This window comes from Pagrus major, chromosome 9, assembly GCF_040436345.1.
Source record: "Pagrus major chromosome 9, Pma_NU_1.0".
Classification (NCBI taxonomy): Eukaryota; Metazoa; Chordata; class Actinopteri; order Spariformes; family Sparidae; genus Pagrus; species Pagrus major.
The window spans coordinates 33,694,110-33,712,617 of NC_133223.1; the positions used below are offsets into that span (position 1 = coordinate 33,694,110).

General features: G+C 45.1%; 1 protein-coding gene across 1 annotated transcript in view; it reads left to right on the forward strand.

Moving 5' to 3' along the window:
- ttn.2 (titin, tandem duplicate 2) overlaps window positions 1-16,004 on the forward strand; it is a 196,760-nt gene extending 180,756 nt beyond the window's left edge. Inside the window, exons 239-256 of the mRNA XM_073473204.1 lie at window positions 266-547; window positions 727-1,320; window positions 1,718-2,008; window positions 2,179-2,478; window positions 2,961-3,263; window positions 3,410-3,712; window positions 3,830-4,098; window positions 4,225-4,540; window positions 4,752-5,057; window positions 5,268-5,567; window positions 5,826-6,401; window positions 6,737-7,042; window positions 7,153-7,535; window positions 7,887-8,097; window positions 8,237-12,488; window positions 12,525-14,029; window positions 14,155-14,445; window positions 14,652-16,004. Coding sequence (XP_073329305.1) covers window positions 266-547; window positions 727-1,320; window positions 1,718-2,008; window positions 2,179-2,478; window positions 2,961-3,263; window positions 3,410-3,712; window positions 3,830-4,098; window positions 4,225-4,540; window positions 4,752-5,057; window positions 5,268-5,567; window positions 5,826-6,401; window positions 6,737-7,042; window positions 7,153-7,535; window positions 7,887-8,097; window positions 8,237-12,488; window positions 12,525-14,029; window positions 14,155-14,445; window positions 14,652-14,944 — 11,081 coding nt within the window. The 3' untranslated portion in view covers window positions 14,945-16,004. The remainder of the gene's footprint in view (window positions 1-265; window positions 548-726; window positions 1,321-1,717; window positions 2,009-2,178; window positions 2,479-2,960; window positions 3,264-3,409; window positions 3,713-3,829; window positions 4,099-4,224; window positions 4,541-4,751; window positions 5,058-5,267; window positions 5,568-5,825; window positions 6,402-6,736; window positions 7,043-7,152; window positions 7,536-7,886; window positions 8,098-8,236; window positions 12,489-12,524; window positions 14,030-14,154; window positions 14,446-14,651) is intronic.
- The last annotated feature ends 2,504 nt before the right edge of the window (window positions 16,005-18,508 follow it).

Consider the following 18,508-nt stretch of genomic DNA (forward strand, 5'->3'; position numbering starts at 1 on the left):
AAGGCAACATATAGTATATGTCTCTCTTTAATGTTTACACAGTAAAGTTTAAGATGTTTTTGTCTTGAAATGTTTAGATTAATTGTGTTTTTAAATTTAATGGGAAGTGAGCTTATTGCTTGTTGAGCATAATGAGCATGTTCTTGTGAACATTGTGTTTTCCAACTTGCTTTTCTCCCAGTAATAGACATTTATCAGTGTCATATTCCAGCTTGTTACATGTCAATCACAGCATTATCCCCTTATCATGCTCTCCACATATTAGAAATGCCCGACCTGGAGCTGGCTGATGACCTGAAGAAAACTGTGTGTGTGCGCGCTGGAGGAACCCTGCGTCTGATGGTATTTGTCACTGGCCGGCCAGCACCAGTTGTGGCCTGGAGGAAGACTGGCGTGGAGTTGCAGACCCGTGGCTACATTGAGACCACAGATAGCTACACCTCGCTGATGGTGGAGAAGGTCAATCGCTACGACTCCGGAAAATATGTTGTGGAGGCAGAGAATCCATCTGGGAAGAAGACTGCCACCATCCTGGTTAAAGTCTACGGTATGTCATCCCAAGTTTCTGGAGATACCAAATATTACAGTCAGAATTTTAGGGTAACGTGAATTAAAAAAGCCATTTAATAAAAAGTACAATAATTTCACTTTTATGAATCACCAATTTTGTTATTTGGGTTATCCATGAAGACACTTGTTAACAGACACTACTCATCTCTCCTGCAGACACACCTGGTCCTCCAGGTTCTGTGAAGGTGAAGGACTACACCAAGGAGTCGGTTGTGATCACCTGGGACGTCCCGAGCATTGACGGTGGCGCCCACGTCAGCAACTACATCGTAGAGAAGCGAGAAGCCGACATGAAGTCATACAAGACTGTAACCACTGAGTGTAGGAAAACCCTGTTCAGGATCACTGGTCTGGAGGAGGGAGCCCACTACTTCTTTAGAGTCCTGCCAGAGAACATCTACGGCATTGGAGAGCCTTGTGAGACAGCTGAGGCCGTGCTGGTATGCGAGGTGCCTTCTGTGCCTCTGAACTTCCAGGTTGTCGATGTCACCAAGTCCACCGTCACACTACACTGGAATAAGCCACTGCATGATGGCGGCAGCAGGCTGACAGGCTACGTCATCGAGGCCTGCAAGGTGGGCTCAGACAGGTGGAGTGCTGTGGCAACAGTTAAGGCCTCAGTGTCCAAGTACACTATCCAGTCTCTGATCGAGAATGACCAGTACCTGTTCAGAATCCGAGCCACCAACAGCAGGGGAGCCAGCGAACCCATGGATACAGTCACTCCTGTCACAATCCAGGACATCAAGGGTGAGACAACTTCGTAACACACCCAAAAAATCATCACACAACTACTTCTGCATTTAATAAAACTCAGAAACGTCTTGAAAGTCTCAGAAAAAGCAATAATATATAATGAACACATCGCACAGACTTCACTTATGTTTTACAATTTACATCTATTTTTGCCATCAAAATCAGTACAGACTGTGTTTTTTGTTGATCTGTTCTGTACACACAACATCTATTTCCTGTCTGTCCTGTGTTGGTTTCTTATTAAGGCTTTTTTTGTTGGAGTTTTACCTTATCCACATTGAAGGGCAGAGTGTCTTAAACTGTACAGATTCTAAAGCCCCTTGGGAAAATTTGGATTTGTAATAATGATTGACATACAATCAAGCTGACACATTCCTCTTGTGTATTCCAGTGATGCCCAAGATCGACATGACCAACATTCCTCAGAAGATTGTCCATGTGCACCATGGCAAACCAATCGACCTCAACATCCCCATAAAGGCCAAACCACAACCTGTCTGCTCCTGGTCCTTTGGTGGCGTCAAACTGAAGGACAGCCTGGACCGCATCAAGATTGACAGCAACGGCAAATACACCCACCTTGTCATCCGTGAGACGACCATCAATGACACAGGAGACTACACCCTTGAGGTGAAGAATGCTGTTGGCATCGCAACCGAGGTCATCAAGGTCATCATCCTCGGTAAGACTCTCTGCACACAAATGAAGGCTACACAATGACAAGTTATGACCAATATAGGACACTTAACATTTCACTTAACAATCCAAATCATTTACTATATTAAGTCAAATGCTAATGATCAGTGAAAACATTCTAAGAATCTAACAAGTCACCTTCTTGTGTCCATGCAGACAAACCTGGCATCCCTGTTGGACCAGTGAAGATCGAGGAAGTCGATGGCGTGTCAGTGACAGTCAGCTGGGAACCTCCAGAGAAGGACGGTGGTGCCAACGTCAGTGGTTATGTGGTGGAGCAACGTGATGCCCACCGGCCAGGCTGGTCCACCGTCTCAGAGTCAGTGACCCGACCCTGCTTCAAGTTTACTAGACTCTCTGAGGGAACTGAATATGTGTTCCGCGTTGCCGCCATGAATCGCTTTGGTGTTGGTGGCTTCCTGCAGTCCGAGGTGGTGGAGTGCAAGAGCGCTAAGAGTGAGTTATTTTCCCATCACAATTGTAGGCTTCTGTTCTCTACATGTTCTTTTGCATATTTGTGTAATTCTGTGGTAACAAAAACTGCCACTGTTTTGGTGTCATTAGTCCAGCTTCGTTTGGTGCCATGCATATATGATACTTCACTGAGGAGCATATTGATGAAGGTTCTCAGTCATCCAGGTCATGGTAATTCTAAGTGCTGTATCGTAGGCAAGGTGTGGATGGTTGTTAAGCTGTCCACTTACACCTTTTGGATGAGAGGTGAAACGTCATCGAGAAACTAAAACACGTCCAGTTGCCTACGATACAGCACTTAGAATTTCACTGAGGTGGTTTTCTTTTGCAGACATCGGTCCCCTAGTCCAAGTCCCAAAGTTCTCAAGTTCAAACAATTCAGAGGCTTTGTGAATCTCATATATACATTTCTGGAAAAAATATCTTCTGCCTTACTGTCATTCAATGAATTTGTTTCTGTGTAGCCATTCCTGGACCTCCAAGCAGACCAGAGGTGCTTGATGTCACCCACGAGGGCATGACACTGACCTGGCATCCACCTGAGGACAATGGTGGCTCCACCATCGCTGGCTACATCATTGAACGTAAAGAGGCCCATACTGACAGGTGGATGAGGATCAACAAGAATCCCGTCACCATGACCAGGTATCGCTCCTCTGGCCTGATAGAGAGCCTGGAGTATGAACACCGGATCACTGCTATCAACTCCAGAGGATCTGGCAAACCCAGCGAGAGCTCTGCCATCACCGTTGCCATGGATCCCATTGGTACGTGTTGCAAAGCTCAGCGTAACTGCAGTGTTGCTGTAATGACACTGAAGTGTCTTCATTCATGAAACCACCAATGCCCATTTTACTGTAGATTAATCTTACCAGTGTGGAATTCTAAAACATTTCTTTGTGTTGTTGAACAGAGCCTCCAGGTCTTCCAGTTCAGCCCAGAGTCACAGACACCACAAGGACTTCAGTCTCTCTTGCTTGGCTGCCACCTGAAGAGGAGGGTGGTTCAGTCATTAGCGGTTACTTTATCGAGATGCAGAAGGTTGACCAGGTGGAATGGACACTGTGCAACACTACGCCCATCAAGATGTGCGAGTACACCCTCACCCACATGCCCCAGGGAGCTGAGTACAAATTCAGAGTCATTGCCTGCAATGCTGGTGGTACCGGAGAGCCCGCTGAGATCCCCGGAGTGGTTAAAGTCCAGGAAATGCTTGGTAATAGAGCAAATTTACATAATTTACAATTTGACACATTTGTACAGTCAAATAAGCATCATACTTTCATGAAATATGTAATTTAACTGACAAAAATCTCAACTGTGTCTTCTTTAGATTATCCTGACTATGAGCTTGATCATAAATACGAGGAGGGCTACGTGGTACGGCAGGGCGGAGTCATCCATCTGTCTGTGCCCATCAAGGGTAAACCAATCCCTACATGCAAGTGGACCAAGGACGGCCGTGACATCTCTCACCGGGCCATGATTGCCACTCATGATGACATCACTGAGCTGGTCATCAAAGAGGCACACAAAGATGACACCGGTACTTATGACCTAGTGCTGGAAAACAAATGCGGCAGGAAGGCTGTGTACATCAAGGTGAGCAGCTCATTTGGCAGACTTTTTGGAAGCCTGAATTAGTGTTTTCAGTATCAAAAGTTAAATTAAAAATATGTTTGGTTCAAATGGTTGAAACACCACTTTCTTTTTATATTACCACTTCAGGTGAAGGTGATAGGTCGCCCTGATGTTCCAGAGGGACCTCTGGAGTTTGACGACATTCAGGCCAGATCAGTCCGGGTCAGCTGGAGGTCACCATCAGATGATGGCGGCTCTGACATCCTTGGATACATTGTGGAAAGGCGGGAAGTACCCAAGGCTGCCTGGTGCACAGTGGACGCTCGGGTTACTGAGACCTCTCTGGTGGTGAAGGGCCTGAAGGAGAATGTGCAGTATCACTTCAAGGTTTCTGCTGAGAACCAGTTCGGCGTCAGCAGATCTCTCAAGTCTGATCAGGCTGTCATGCCAAAGACACCGCTTTGTGAGTATTAATACTTGTTGCAAATGTTCTCACTACCAACTGTTACCTATACAAAGTTGCAATGTGTACATATTATCCAAAATAAATAACTAATTAAACACACTGTCATGTTCTGATTATAAATGCACATTGAATATGATATACATATTTGATTCTGAGGTCAACAAGTGTTGTAAATAATGATTTCACTAACAATGTGCTTTACCTCCAGGCCCACCAGAACCTCCCAGCAACCCACCAGAGATCATGGACGTAACCAAGACTACGGTGTCTCTGTCCTGGGCCCGGCCAAGGGATGATGGTGGTTCCCGAGTGACAGGATACTACGTGGAAAGAAGGGAGATTTCAACAGAGAAATGGGTCCGCCACAACAAGACACACATCACCACCACCATGTACAATGTCACCGGTCTCATCCCTGATGCAGAGTATATGTTCAGAGTAGTGGCTCAGAACGACATTGGGCAGAGTGAGCCTGGTACTGCCTCAGAGCCCGTGGTTTGCAAAGATCCATTTGGTGAGTTATCATTATATCTACATGAATAAATTGATAAAACTAAGTGGAAAAAGTAGACAATCACTGAACATTTTAAAACCTTGAGAGGCATTTTTGCCTCGAGCCAAATGTTAATTTAAGCCAATTTGTGTAAAACTAATTTTACATCCATTTTACAATAATTTAACTTTGTCCATGAGTATTAATCTCCTCCTGTCTGTCATCTTATAGACAAACCCAGCCAACCAGGAGAGATTGACATCATCTCAGTCACCAAAGACTGCATCACCATCCACTGGCTCAGGCCCGAGCAAGATGGCGGCAAAGAGATTCTGGGCTACTGGATTGAGTTCAGGCAGGCTGGAGAAAGCGCCTGGAAGAAATGCAACAAGGAGCGCTCCAAGGATCGTCAGTTCACCATGGGCGGCTTGATGGAGGCCACCGAGTATGAGTTCAGAATCTTTGCTGAGAATGAAACAGGATTCAGCCGACCTCGTCGCACGCCCATGGGCATCAAGACCAAACTGAGCGGTGAGCTGCTGCAGAATTCAGATCCCATAAAACAAAAGCTCACCAAAGTATCATTTGTGTAATATTTCTTTAAAATATATTTAGATTGTTAGTTGAATCAAAAACTTGGAAACAGTGGATTTGCTCAGAGCAGTGAAATAAATCCCATAGCCAATTTTTCATGTGAATTTGATTTTTAAAAATGTTCGCAAGTAAAAATCGTAAAAAAGAAAGAAAAAGAAAAGGTATTTAAATTAAACTGTACTGATGTTTCTGCAGTTGGTGAGGCTCCAGCTTTGAAGGAAGAGATCCAAGACGCAACCACCAAGCTTGGCGAGTCCGGCACTCTGACCTGTGGGATCATTGGCAGACCTCTGCCTGAGATTAAGTGGTACCGCTATGGCAAGGAACTGATCCAAAGCCGCAAGTACAAGATGAGCTCAGATGGCCGCAACCACTCCCTCAGCATCCTGACAGATGAGCAGGAAGATGAAGGCTTGTACACCTGTAGGGCTATCAACGAGGCTGGAGAGATCGAGACCAGTGGCAAGCTGCGTTTGCAGGCGGCGCCACAGTTCCACCAAGGCTTCCCTCTGAAGGAGAGGTACTACGCTGGAGCTGGCACCAGCCTCCGCCTCCATGTTGTATACATTGGGCGTCCCATCCCCCAGATCATGTGGTTCTATGGCAAGAAGCCTCTGAACTCATCAGAAAATGTGATTATTGAAAACACTGAAAGCTACACCCACCTGGTGGTGAGGAACGTCCAGAGGAAGACCAATGCTGGCCGCTACAAGGTGCAGCTCAGCAATGTCTATGGAACCATTGACACTGTGCTGCGTGTTGAAATCCAAGGTATGACCAGACTGCTGAGCAGAGGAAAATATTACAAAACCTTAAAGAAGTTGAAATACATTCAAATGTCAAATAATATACCCTTCCAATGAAGACAGTTATATTATTTTTAAAATTCAAAAGGAAAGTCGACAATGGAAAACCCCTTTAACATGCCGTTTGCATTTTAAATATGATAAGACAGGATATTTCAAGATGTAAAAATGTGGAGTATTCTTGGTAAATAGTGTAGTCAAATCTTAAACCTATGAATTTGTTTCCTATTTCAGCCAACAAATAACTATTAGATAAATATATATAATAAAAAAGAGCTGTTATTACTTTTTCTTTCCCAGATAAACCATGCATCCCTGAGGGCCCTGTTGTTGTTGATGCACTGCTGAAGAGCTCAGTTGTCATCAGCTGGAAGGTTCCCCTGGACGACGGAGGCTCCATGATCACCAACTACATTGTGGAGAAGCGTGAGGCCAAAGAAGGCGAGCAGTGGAACCTGGTGTCCTCCTCTGTTTCTGGCACCACCTGCCGTGTCCCCAACCTGACAGAAAATGCTGGGTACTACTTCAGAGTCTCTGCCCAGAATCAGTATGGAGTCAGTGAGTCTCTGGAGATCCCATCAGTGATCATCATTAAGAGTCCATTTGGTAAGTCCATTTATATTTTGTTTGCCAGTTTTGGTTTCTTTAGCTACAATGTAGAGGCAGGACTAACAGATAAGTAGAGTACTACAGTAACATTTTGCCTTAATTTGCAGAAAAACCTGGCATCCCACAGCAGCCCTTCATCGTCAGTTCTACTCGGGACTCTTGTGCTGTCTGCTGGAAGCCTCCAAGCAGTGACGGTGGAGCTAAAATTACCAACTACTACCTGGAGAAACGTGAGAAGAAGCAGAACAAGTGGATGTCAGTAACTACTAAGAAGGTTGCGGAGACCCACTTCGAGGTCACAGGCTTGATTGAGGGCTTTGAGTATGAGTTCCGTGTCAAGTGTGAGAACATCGGTGGTGAGAGTGACTGGAGTGAGATCTCTGCGCCTATCATCCCCAAGTCCGACCAGGCTCCTCGTGCTCCTGGATTCAGAGAGGAGATAAGGGACATGACTGTCAAATACCACGCCAATGCCACATTTGTCACTAAGGTACTTCTACAATATTAACTACATTGCATTTGTTTTGAAGAAATCAACTGCTGTGTCTACAATTAAGGTCTTAATATATTAAAACTATGATGGGACATCCAGAGTAAACTGAGAAGATTGACATCAGTTTCATCTGATTAAGGGGAAGGAGTTTCCCCGTTTCAGTCCAAACACAGGTTTGAACTCTTTACTGGATGTTCAGAGATTAAATATATAGATGTTCTCCTATGACTCAGTAGATGGTACAGTAGTATACAGGGAAAGTAGGCCATTACTTTTAACTTAGCACAAGTCTATGTTTTGAGCTCTTTTTCATGAATTACCTAACTTGGCTATTTTTTATATGACAAGGTGGTGGGACATCCCAAGCCTATGGTAAAATGGTACCGCAGTGGAAAGGAGATCCTGGCAGATGGAACCAAGATCAAAGCACAGGAGTTCAAGGGAGGCTACTACCAGCTGGTCATCACTGCTGCTGATGAGAAGGATGCCACAGTTTACCAAGTCAGAGCAACCAACCCCTCAGGATCTATCTCTATGACAGCGAACCTGGAGGTGGAAGGTAATGATATAATTTATGTAAAGCAAGATAATTATTGATGATGTTTTCCAAAAACCGATGCACTCTGCAAGTGTCATTCCTGAAATAAAAACCCCAATAAATGTCAAACTAACTGTTTTTTTTATAATTTCAATTCCAGTTCCTGCTAAGATTCACCTGCCCAAGGAGCTCCAGGGAATGGGAGCAGTTCATGCTGTCCGTGGCGATCACATCACCATCAAGATCCCCATCTCTGGCAAACCTGAGCCTGCAGTCACTTGGCAGAAGGGTCAGGAAATCCTCTCCAATTCTCCTTATCACCAAGTTATCACCACCAGGTCTTTCACCTCCCTTGTCTTCCAAAAGGGAATGCAGAGTAAGGATACTGGCTACTACATTATTACTGCAAAGAACAGGTTCGGAATGGACAAGCAAACCATTGAGGTTAACGTGGCTGACATACCTGAAGCTCCAAAGGCACTCGTTGTCAGTGATATTGCTCGGGATTCCATCACCTTTACCTGGGAGCCCCCTGCCAATGATGGTGGAAGCGACATCATTAACTATATTTTGGAGAAGTGTCCCACCACTGCTGACAGGTGGATCCGCGCTGGACAGACCACTGACTGCAGCATCACCGTTATCAATATTTTCGGAAAAACCAAGTATCAGTTCCGCGTCATAGCTGAAAATCAGTTTGGCCTAAGCCCTCCTTCTGGGCCAACTGAGCCCATCACTACAAAGGAAGACAAGTCTGTGATTAGGAACTATGATGAGGAAGTGGATGAAACCAGAGAAGTCACCAAGGAAGAGGCACTGTTCTACAAGGTGAAGGAGCTATCTTCCAAGTATGTCATCTCTGAGGAACTTGCTCGCTGCCAGTTCGGGGTGGTCCACCGCTGCACAGAGATTGCCACAAAGAAGACCTTCATGGCCAAGTTTATCAAGGTCAAAGGAACTGATCGTGAGTTGGTTCTCAGGGAAATTGAGGCCCTTAATGTAGCAAGGCACAAGAATATCATCTACCTACATGAATACTTTGAAAGCATGGAGGAGATCATCCTGATCTTTGAATTCATTTCCGGAGTTGACATCTTTGAGCGCCTTGGCACAAGCAACTTTGAGCTTACAGAGCAGGAGATAGTCCGCTACCTCAGACAAGTCTGCTCTTCCCTCAAGTTCTTGCATAGCCATAACTTTGGCCACTTTGATATCCGCCCAGACAACATTATCTACACCACAAGGAGAAGCACCAACATAAAGATTATCGAGATGGGCCAGGCCAGGCTGTTGGTGCCAGGAGAGAACATCAGAATGCTGTTCTCTGCTCCGGAGTACTGTGCCCCTGAGATCCACCGTCACGACCTGGTCACAACAGCCACTGATATGTGGTCTGTTGGTGTAATGGCCTACGTTCTGCTCAGTGGCCTTAATCCATTTGCGGCAGAGTCCACTACAAAGATGATTGAGAACATCTCCAACTGTGAGTATGTCTTTGACAGTGAAGCATTTAAGGACATCAGCCTGGAGGCTATGGACTTTGTGGACAGACTGTTAATCAAGGACAGGAGGCTCCGTATGACGGCCCATGAGGCTCTGGAGCACCCATGGCTCAAGATGAAGATAGAACATGTCAGCAATAAGATCATTAAGACACTGAGACACAGAAGGTACTATCAGTGTCTGGTAAAGAAGACAGATACTATTGTATCAGTAGCTCGTGTGGCGTATGGTGGTGCTTTCAAGAACCAGAGAGGATTGGCTGTGGGTAAAGTGAAGATTGGAACTGAGTACCATGGTCTCCGCACTGGTCCAGTCATGCATTGCTCAGCTGAGGAAGGTGGCCATGTCAGATTCACTTGTAGCATTGTTAACTATGACAAGAGTACACAGGTGTCATGGTACTTTGGTAACCGTCAGCTGCACCCAAGCCCCAAGTATGAAATTACTTATAGTAATGGTTTTGCCAGCATCTATGTAAAGGACATTGGAGAAAGTGATGATGGAGTATACAAATGCAAGGTGGTCAGTGACGATGGAGAGGATAGTGCTTATGGAGAGCTCTTTGTTGAGACAGTAAGGAGCATCAGAGAGCACTATATAAGCCGCTCCATTAAGAAACTGAGGAGGAGAGTCGACAAGACTAGACTCCTGCAGAGACCACCAGAGTTCACTTTGCCTCTCTACAATCGCACTGCCTACATAGGAGAAGATGTCCGCTTTGGTGTCACTATTACAGTGCACCCAGAGCCGCATGTAGCATGGCTTAAGAATGGAGAGAGAATCAAGGCAGGTGATGATGACAGCAAGTATACGTTCATCAGTGATAAGGGTCTGTACCAGCTGATGATCCACAACTTGGATATCAATGATGATGCTGAATACACCGTCATGGCCCACAACAAGTTTGGAGAAGACAGCTGTAAGGCCCGTTTAACTGTGACACCTCATCCTGTGATGGAGGAAACTATGAGGCCCATGTTCAAACGTCTGCTGGCTAATGTTGACTGTGTTGAAGGACATAGCGTCCGCTTCGAGCTCAGAGTCTCTGGAATCCCAGCCCCCACTCTGAAATGGGAGAAGGATGGTAAACCACTTCAGTTTGGTTACAAGGTTGTCGTCATACAGGAGGATGTTGACTACCATATCTTGCACATCAGAGAGACTCTGCTTGAGGACTCTGGTGTGTACAAGGTTACTGCAACCAACTCTGCTGGCTCTGCAAGCTGCCAAGCTACACTGAAGGTGGACCGCCTTACCTACACTAGGAGAGAGTACAAGAGTGAGGAGGAGAAATACAGACATGTACAGAAACAAATTGAAAAGACTAACAAGATGGCTCAGCAAATTGCTGCCACTGAGGAGCTCGTGCCTTTTAACCCCACAGCACAAGAGGCTCTTAAATTTGCTGCAGATATTTACAAGCCTGCAGTCAGCACCAAGAACGTTGAGGGAGAGTTTGATATCACTGTGGAGAAGTCTGAGACCAAGAAGCTGGAGGAGGAGAGGAGGATCTTCATGCCATATGAGATACCTGAACCTATAGTACATGATCCCAGAGTTCTGGATGAGGACAAAGGTATCAAACAGTTTGTGCCTCTCTCTGACATGAAGTGGTACAGAAAGCTGAGAGACCAGTATGAGATTCCAGAGAGGATGGAGAGAATTGTACAGAAGAGGCAGAGACGTATTCGCCTGTCCAGGTGGGAGCAGTTCTATGTCATGCCCCTGCCTAGAATCACCGACCAGTACAGGCCTAGATGGCGTATTCCAAAACTTACTCTGGATGATCTAGAGACTGTCAGGCCCGCCCGCCGCTCACCCTCTCCAGAATCTGAGGCCTCCTTCAGATCCAGGAGGAGATCTCTGGGAGACCTTAGTGACGAGGAGCTGCTGATGCCTGTGGATGACTACCTCACCATGAGGAGAACAGAGGAGGAAAAATCTATGCTGGAGGATGAACTGGAGCTCGGCTTTTCTGCCTCTCCTTCTGGCAGCCCTGTCCGATTTGTCATGGAACGTGAAGAGAAAAGGCAGGAGGTCAGGCGAGAGGCTGTCGAGGTTGCTGAGACGAAGAAGAAACGCACCATTTCTCAGTTTACAAGAAGGAGACGGTCGCTGTCTCCCACATACATTGAGCTGATGCGCCCAGTCTCAGAGCTGATCAGACCACCACGTGCAAGGCCTCCTATGGAAGGAGAGGGAGAGATTGTGGGGAGGAGGTCCCCCACTCCTGAGAGGACCCGTCCACGTTCTCCCAGTCCCATTAGGTCTGTTGAGAGGTCATCCCGCTCCTCCTCCAGGTTTGAGCGGACTGCTCGCTTTGACATAATGTCCCGCTATGAGGCCAGAAAGGCTGCTCTGAAGTCTGAGAGGAAATATCAGGTGGTTAGCCAGACACCTTTCAGCCTGGACCATGCTCCTCGTGTGACTGTCAGGATGCGCTCTCATCGCATACCAATCAGCCAAGACACCAAATTCACCCTGAATATTCAATCCAAGCCAGAGGCCGAGGTGAAGTGGTTCCATAATGGAACTGAAATCTCTGAAAGCAGTGAGAAATATGTCTTCATGAACATGAGTGGTGTTTTGTCCATCGCTATTCTGGACTGCCAGGAAGAGGACAGTGGCACGTACCGCTGTGTGTGCTCCAACTCCAAGGGAGAGGCTTCTGACTATGCCACACTTGATGTGTCAGGTGGCGGCTACACCACCTTCTCCTCTCGTCGCAGAGATGAGGATGCTCCCAAAGCATTTGTCCCTGAAGTCACTCGAATCGACCACTACCACACCACCCACTTCAAAGCTGGCTATGCCTCCCAGACCCACCTTGAGGTAGAAGAGAGCAAGTCTAAGCTCACCGAGACACATGAGGTTGTCACACGTGAACGATATGCTGCCTCCTCTGAGAGGTACTCTTCTGCTGAGAGGTACTCTTCTGCTGAGAGGTATTCTTCTGCTGAGAGGTTTGACTCATCTATTAAGTACGCCTCTACTGAATACTTGTCATCTGATTCCTCGTACTCATCTGACAAGTTTTCCCTGACTGGGAAACATGCCAAATCTGAAACTAAACTGAAGTCATCATCTGCTGTTGTTGCTGAGGAAGTTGCTGTCCACAAGGTGAAGCCATCTCTTCCTGCCAGAATCCTCACAAAGCCCCAGTCTGTGACCGTTGCAGAGGGAGAGACAGCCAGATTCTCCTGTGATATTGATGGGGAGCCTGCTCCCAGTGTAACATGGATGCACGAGAGCAGAACCATCGTAACATCTCATCATGTCCAGGTCACCACCACTCAGTACAAATCCAGCCTGGAGATCTCCTCTGTGACTACCTCCAATGAGGGCAGTTACACTGTGGTGGTAGAGAACTCAGCAGGTAGACAGGAGGCTCACTTCACCTTGACCATCCGCAGACCAGCTCCCAAAGAGGAGGTCAAGGCTGTCAAATCCCCTGAACCATCTGTAAAGTCACCCACTCCTAGTGTTAAGTCACCAGAGCCTTCAGTAATGTCACCTGCTCCCTCCATAACTTCCCCTGTCCCTAGTGTCAAGTCTCCTGAGCCTTCAAGTAAATCACCAGCTCCAAGTGTGAAGTCACCAACACCCAGTGTGAAGTCACCAACGCCCAGTGTTAAGTCACCCACACCAAGTGTGAAGTCTCCTGAACCGGAAGGGATGAAATCTCCTCGGAGCGTCAAATCTCCTGAGCCATCTGCACCTTCTCCAGCTCCCTCCTTGAAATCACCAGCTCCAAGTGTCAAGTCTCCTGAACCTGAGGGAGTTAAGTCACCACGAGGTCTAAAATCTCCTGAACCCAGACTCAAGTCACCACCACGATTCAAGTCTCCTGAACCCGAGGAAGTAAAATCACTTCGGGGTGTCAAATCTCCAGAACCTGCAGGAATCAGAACACCAAAAGGATTCAAGTCCCCAGAACCTGCTGGAATCAAAACGCCGAAAGGCATCAAGTCCCCAGAACCTTCAGGAATCAAATCACCGAGGGCCTTGAAGTCCCCCGAGCCTGAGGGAATTAAATCACCTCCTAGGATGAAGTCTCCTCCTCCCATCATGTCCCCCAAGAGGGTTATGTCTCCACCTACTGTCAAATCCCCAATCCCGAAACCTCCCAAGGTCCTGAGTCAGCTAACAGCTGAGGCCTATGAGGGCTCTGTGAGGATGTCTTGTGTCTGTGAGAGCAGCGTCAGGGAGGTGGTGTGGTATGTCAACGGGAAGAGGCTTTCACAGAGCAGCCACTTTGAGATGCACTACTCTGAGGGTTCCTGCAGCCTTCTTATCCACGACTTGGCAGACAGTGATCAGGGAGAGTTCATCTGTGAGATGACCTCAGAAGGAGGAGTATCCAAATCCTCCTTCTCCTTTACCGGACAGGTGTTCCAGTCCATACGCGTGAAGATCAAAGCCTACCGTGAGCAGCAACTGGCACTTAAAGGTGAAAACATTGCTCAAATACCCCAGTAGATTTAGTCAAATTTCATACTAATTTAAAGAAATAGCTTTAACTCTAAGGTCATTGTGAAAATTTGTGTATTTACTGTTTCCATCTCTACCCCTTAGGATCAATGATGAGTCACAAGGAGTCCTCATCATCCATAAGCTCATCCATGATGATGAAGAAAGAAATGCATACAGTGGAGGAGTCGTCGTCCTTCTCTTCCTCCTCCCAGCAGGCGATGATGTCATCCATGATGGAATCCAGCTCCTTCGGCAGCATGGCAGCTGAAATGAAGTTTGAGACCATGTCCATGTCCAGCATGTCCTCCATGGCATCTGAGACATATGCAATGAGCTCCAGCAGTCTCACAGAGATGGCCTCCCACATGGAGGGATCCTCATTCAGAGCAATTGGTAAGACACTATTCGTAAAGAAGCCCGTTTAACAATGGGTCTTTGCATTTCGTGTTATTTGAAGTGAAGCTCTGCTTTAGCTTTCTCACTTCCAAACTAATATTCATGTGCAACAGAATTGCCAGTTTTTGTTGTTAAATAGTTTGGTCACCAAAATTGTATCTAAACATTCTGTGCACTGATATACATGTACTGTTGGTTTCAAGGTTCTGCTCCCAGAATTGAGGCTCTCCCAGAAGACATCAGTATTGAGCCAGGCAAAATCTTGACAGTCGCATGCGCCTTCTCTGGCGACGCCAAACACATTGAGTGGTCCCGCAGTGGCAAAACCATCGAGGTGACTGCTGGTGGACGCTTCCACATCGAGACCACAGAGGACCTGACCACGCTCATCATCACCGGGGTCAGGGAGGAAGACGCTGGAACATACACCCTCAAACTATCCAATGAGCTCGGGTCCGACACAGCGACTGTTCACATTAGTATTCGATCAGTGTAAAAAAAAAAAAAAATTCTTCCAATCTTCCCCTTTTCCCTAATTCCATGCCTTTTTATTTATTAATTGAGCGAAATAATCTACTTGATAAAGATCTGGATTTCTGTTCTTGTAAATATGAACTATTTTTGTACCAATCTTGACATTAATTTATGCCAAACTAGACTAAAGTCTAAAGTTGTTATAAAATGTGCCATATTGGATAACTATGACTTAGGATTTTTGATCCATTTTTCTGTGACATGTACATAATGTATATAGCCGAAATTTAACGGTTATGGGAAATGTATGCATTGTTATTTATGACAATAATATTAACTGAAACAAAATGAAACTAAATGTGGTTTAACAGGAGAAAGTTTCACTAGGAACGAATACCCTGTTAAACTTAGAAACTAAACTCTGTGCCTCAACGATAAGTTGAAGTCTTAAGATTGCCTCAACAGGTGGAGAGGCTCCCTGTTGACGTTAACTCAATCAGAGACAGAACTATGAATGCACTGCTGTAGAGTGAGAGCGGTGCTTTTGAATGGTAACAAGAGCGTGAGATCCTGAGTGCTGTTTGCATATACCCTCATGTAAGCAGGATGACTGGACCTCGCGCTCTGACTGATTATGTCATACCGCCATTTCGATGACATGCTCACAGTGCGTGCGGCCTGCACTCCCTGAGCACAAGTGTTTATTTTTTGTTTTGTGCTCTGCTTCTGGCAAACGACCACCTGCTCAACTCTTCAGTCATACCATCAACCTGGCCAATTACAGTAAATAAGAGTCAATCCTGTGCTTGTTTGCAGAGGCAGAGCTGTCTCTTGGAGGTCTGTGGTGTGTTTGTGTGTTAGTTTTTAGAAGTTCATGTCTGTCAAGCTGTGCGCCCCCAAGCAGATGTACCGCAGCAAAAACCAACCACCGCTGCGTTCAACGAGGACGGAGTAGCATGATCTTATGGGTCGTTCAGCACTTTGGTTTGATTGAAGTTAGAGTTGTTAGCGTTGATTATTTTCGCAGCCTCCTTGAGTTTTTCTCCAATTATTGATTTAATAAAGCATGATTATCAGCACTATAGGATGTCTCTGCGGTGGTCATTTGTGTCCCTTTCTTTATCATGCTTCTGTTTTAATTGAAAGATCACAATAAGTTAAAAGTGTATACACTTGATATTAAGGGCCTGACTTGTTTACACCTCGTAATGACTGAGTCTATTTGGTAACTGAAACACAAAAACAGTAATGATTCAGTAAGCTGGTTGATAGTTAATCAGGAACAACTCATGAAAAAAGTGGTCTGAATGTTTATTCACAGGTATTTACGGACTATTCATTCAATAAAGTATCTCCCAGTCTGTTCTCAAGGACGTTTATTACTGGACACAGCTGAGAGGTGGAGCCCTGTTCGTTCCTATGAAAGCTGCTCAGTGGTGTTTTGAAGCCAAACATGGTTGACTTTCCGGCTTTGAAAATGCCTGGATCGCAGACTGAGCCAGCTAACTTCTGGTTTAGCAACTGGCTTACTTGAACGGGGGATAAAGTAATTTAATCGTGTGGCCCTTCTAGTCTTTCCGAATGCTATCAGACCGAATGGCTCAAATTCTGACAGTGAAATGAGTCATTTCGTGGGGGTTGTGATGCTAAAAATAATGTATCCACTAAAGATCCTTCTTTTACAACGGGTCTGTAGTTTTCTCTTCGGTTACAACTGTTTCTGGCGCATTTGTGACTTGAAACATGAAGTCAGTGACGTACAACTTAATTGTCCATTTGAAGAACCGTCATCCGGAACGTTACCACGAGTTTGTGACAACAAACAAGGACACGGGGAAACAACAGGTAACCGGCGGGAGAAAAACAGCTGCCTCTTCTACGGTCCTTGGATGAAGCCAAGAATTACAACCGCGACCACCCGAGGGCAAAAGGCATCACTCAGAAACTGATGGGGTGTATCGCTCTGGACAACCAACCGTTTTCAGGTGGGTACAAGCAGTGAACAGCTGGTGGAGTAGTGGCTTCAGGGCACAAAGACCTCAATACGAAGTCCAAGACAACTGAGACTGGGACACAGAACTTTTCTGAAATCCCCCTAAAAGTCTATTTTATTTTCTAACTTCTGTTATTTATTGATTTTTTTTTTTCAGTTTGTAGATAACTTTTAATTTTGTTTCGAACCTATTTCTTTGTGTTGGTCATTGAAGGTGCAGTCGCAGCTGTAGCTGCTCAAATGAGTGCATGGACCGAAGATGTGTGACTGGCATCTAATTCATGACGGTGTACTGCACAGGTGTACTGCTGCCCCCGACAGGTGGGTTGAACTATACTGTACTTACCACTGTGGCTTGTGGGTTGATCAAATTTACCATTCACTAACCTGACCTCTGACCTCTGACCTGTCTCAAGTTCAAAACTTCAGCCGCGCCCTCTATCGACCAGTATTATCGATCAATAATCTCACAGGAGGGGACATGAGCAGCCTTCACTCTGTATCTCATCACATGGATGAGATAAATTGACATTATTATCAGATAAAAAGTTGAAATTAGGCGATGAAAAGTCAGTTTATGAGATACAAAACCGAAATTAGGAGATAAAAGCAATAATTATGGTATAAACAGTCAAAATTATGACATTAAAAGCCATAAATATGAGATAAGTGTCATAATTAGGGAAAAGGGAAAAAGTCTAAAATATAACACAAAAAGGTCATATTATGATGTAAAGAATCGAAATTATAAAAAAAAGTCATAATTATGAGTGAAAAAGTAAAATTTATGAGATTAAAAGTAATAATTTTGTGAAGGACTCAAAAGTGTCATAATTATGAGGAAAAGAGTTGAGATTATAAGATAAAAAGTCGTATTGTGGTGTAAAAAGTTGAAAATATCTGAGAAGAGTAATAATAATAATGAGGGGAAAAAATCCGAATTATTAGATTAAAAAAATCACAACTATAAGAAAAAAAGTAGAAATTATGTAAAAGAGTCATGATTATGAACTAAGTGATAAAGTCACAGCATTGATCCAGGCAGTCGAGCATTTGTGTTTCCCCTTTGGCCCTTTCAAATTTAATGAGCATATTAAATCTCCTTTCAGACTTTAACTCTTCATACGGGTGACTTTCACTTTCACCAAAGTAATATTTTAACATGACATCTTTACTTTTACTCAAGAGTTACTTTGAGGTACTTTTTACAACACTGTCTCTGTGTGTCTTGATCACAACCAGTTGAAAAGGTTTTAAATAATGATTTAGCATTTATCATTTAAGATTGTTTGTTGTAAACAGCTGCCTGAGACTGAACGTGTCATATAGAAGAGAAAACCTCTGGAGAGCTGCAGAGTCGGTTGCTCTTTTTGTTCTGTGGGTTCACAACTGCCAGTGACACTTAAAATAGACACAGAGCTCTCTGATTAAATGTCACTGTGAATCACTCGGCATCAGTATTAACCAGCACTCAGAGCGGCAGATTTATAAAGTGTAAATAAAGAAAGTTTGTCACTGTAGATGTTCGTACACTGACAGAAGTGACAAACTGCTCTCGTCTCGTCTCATGAGAGTTAGGTTAGACGTTTTCTC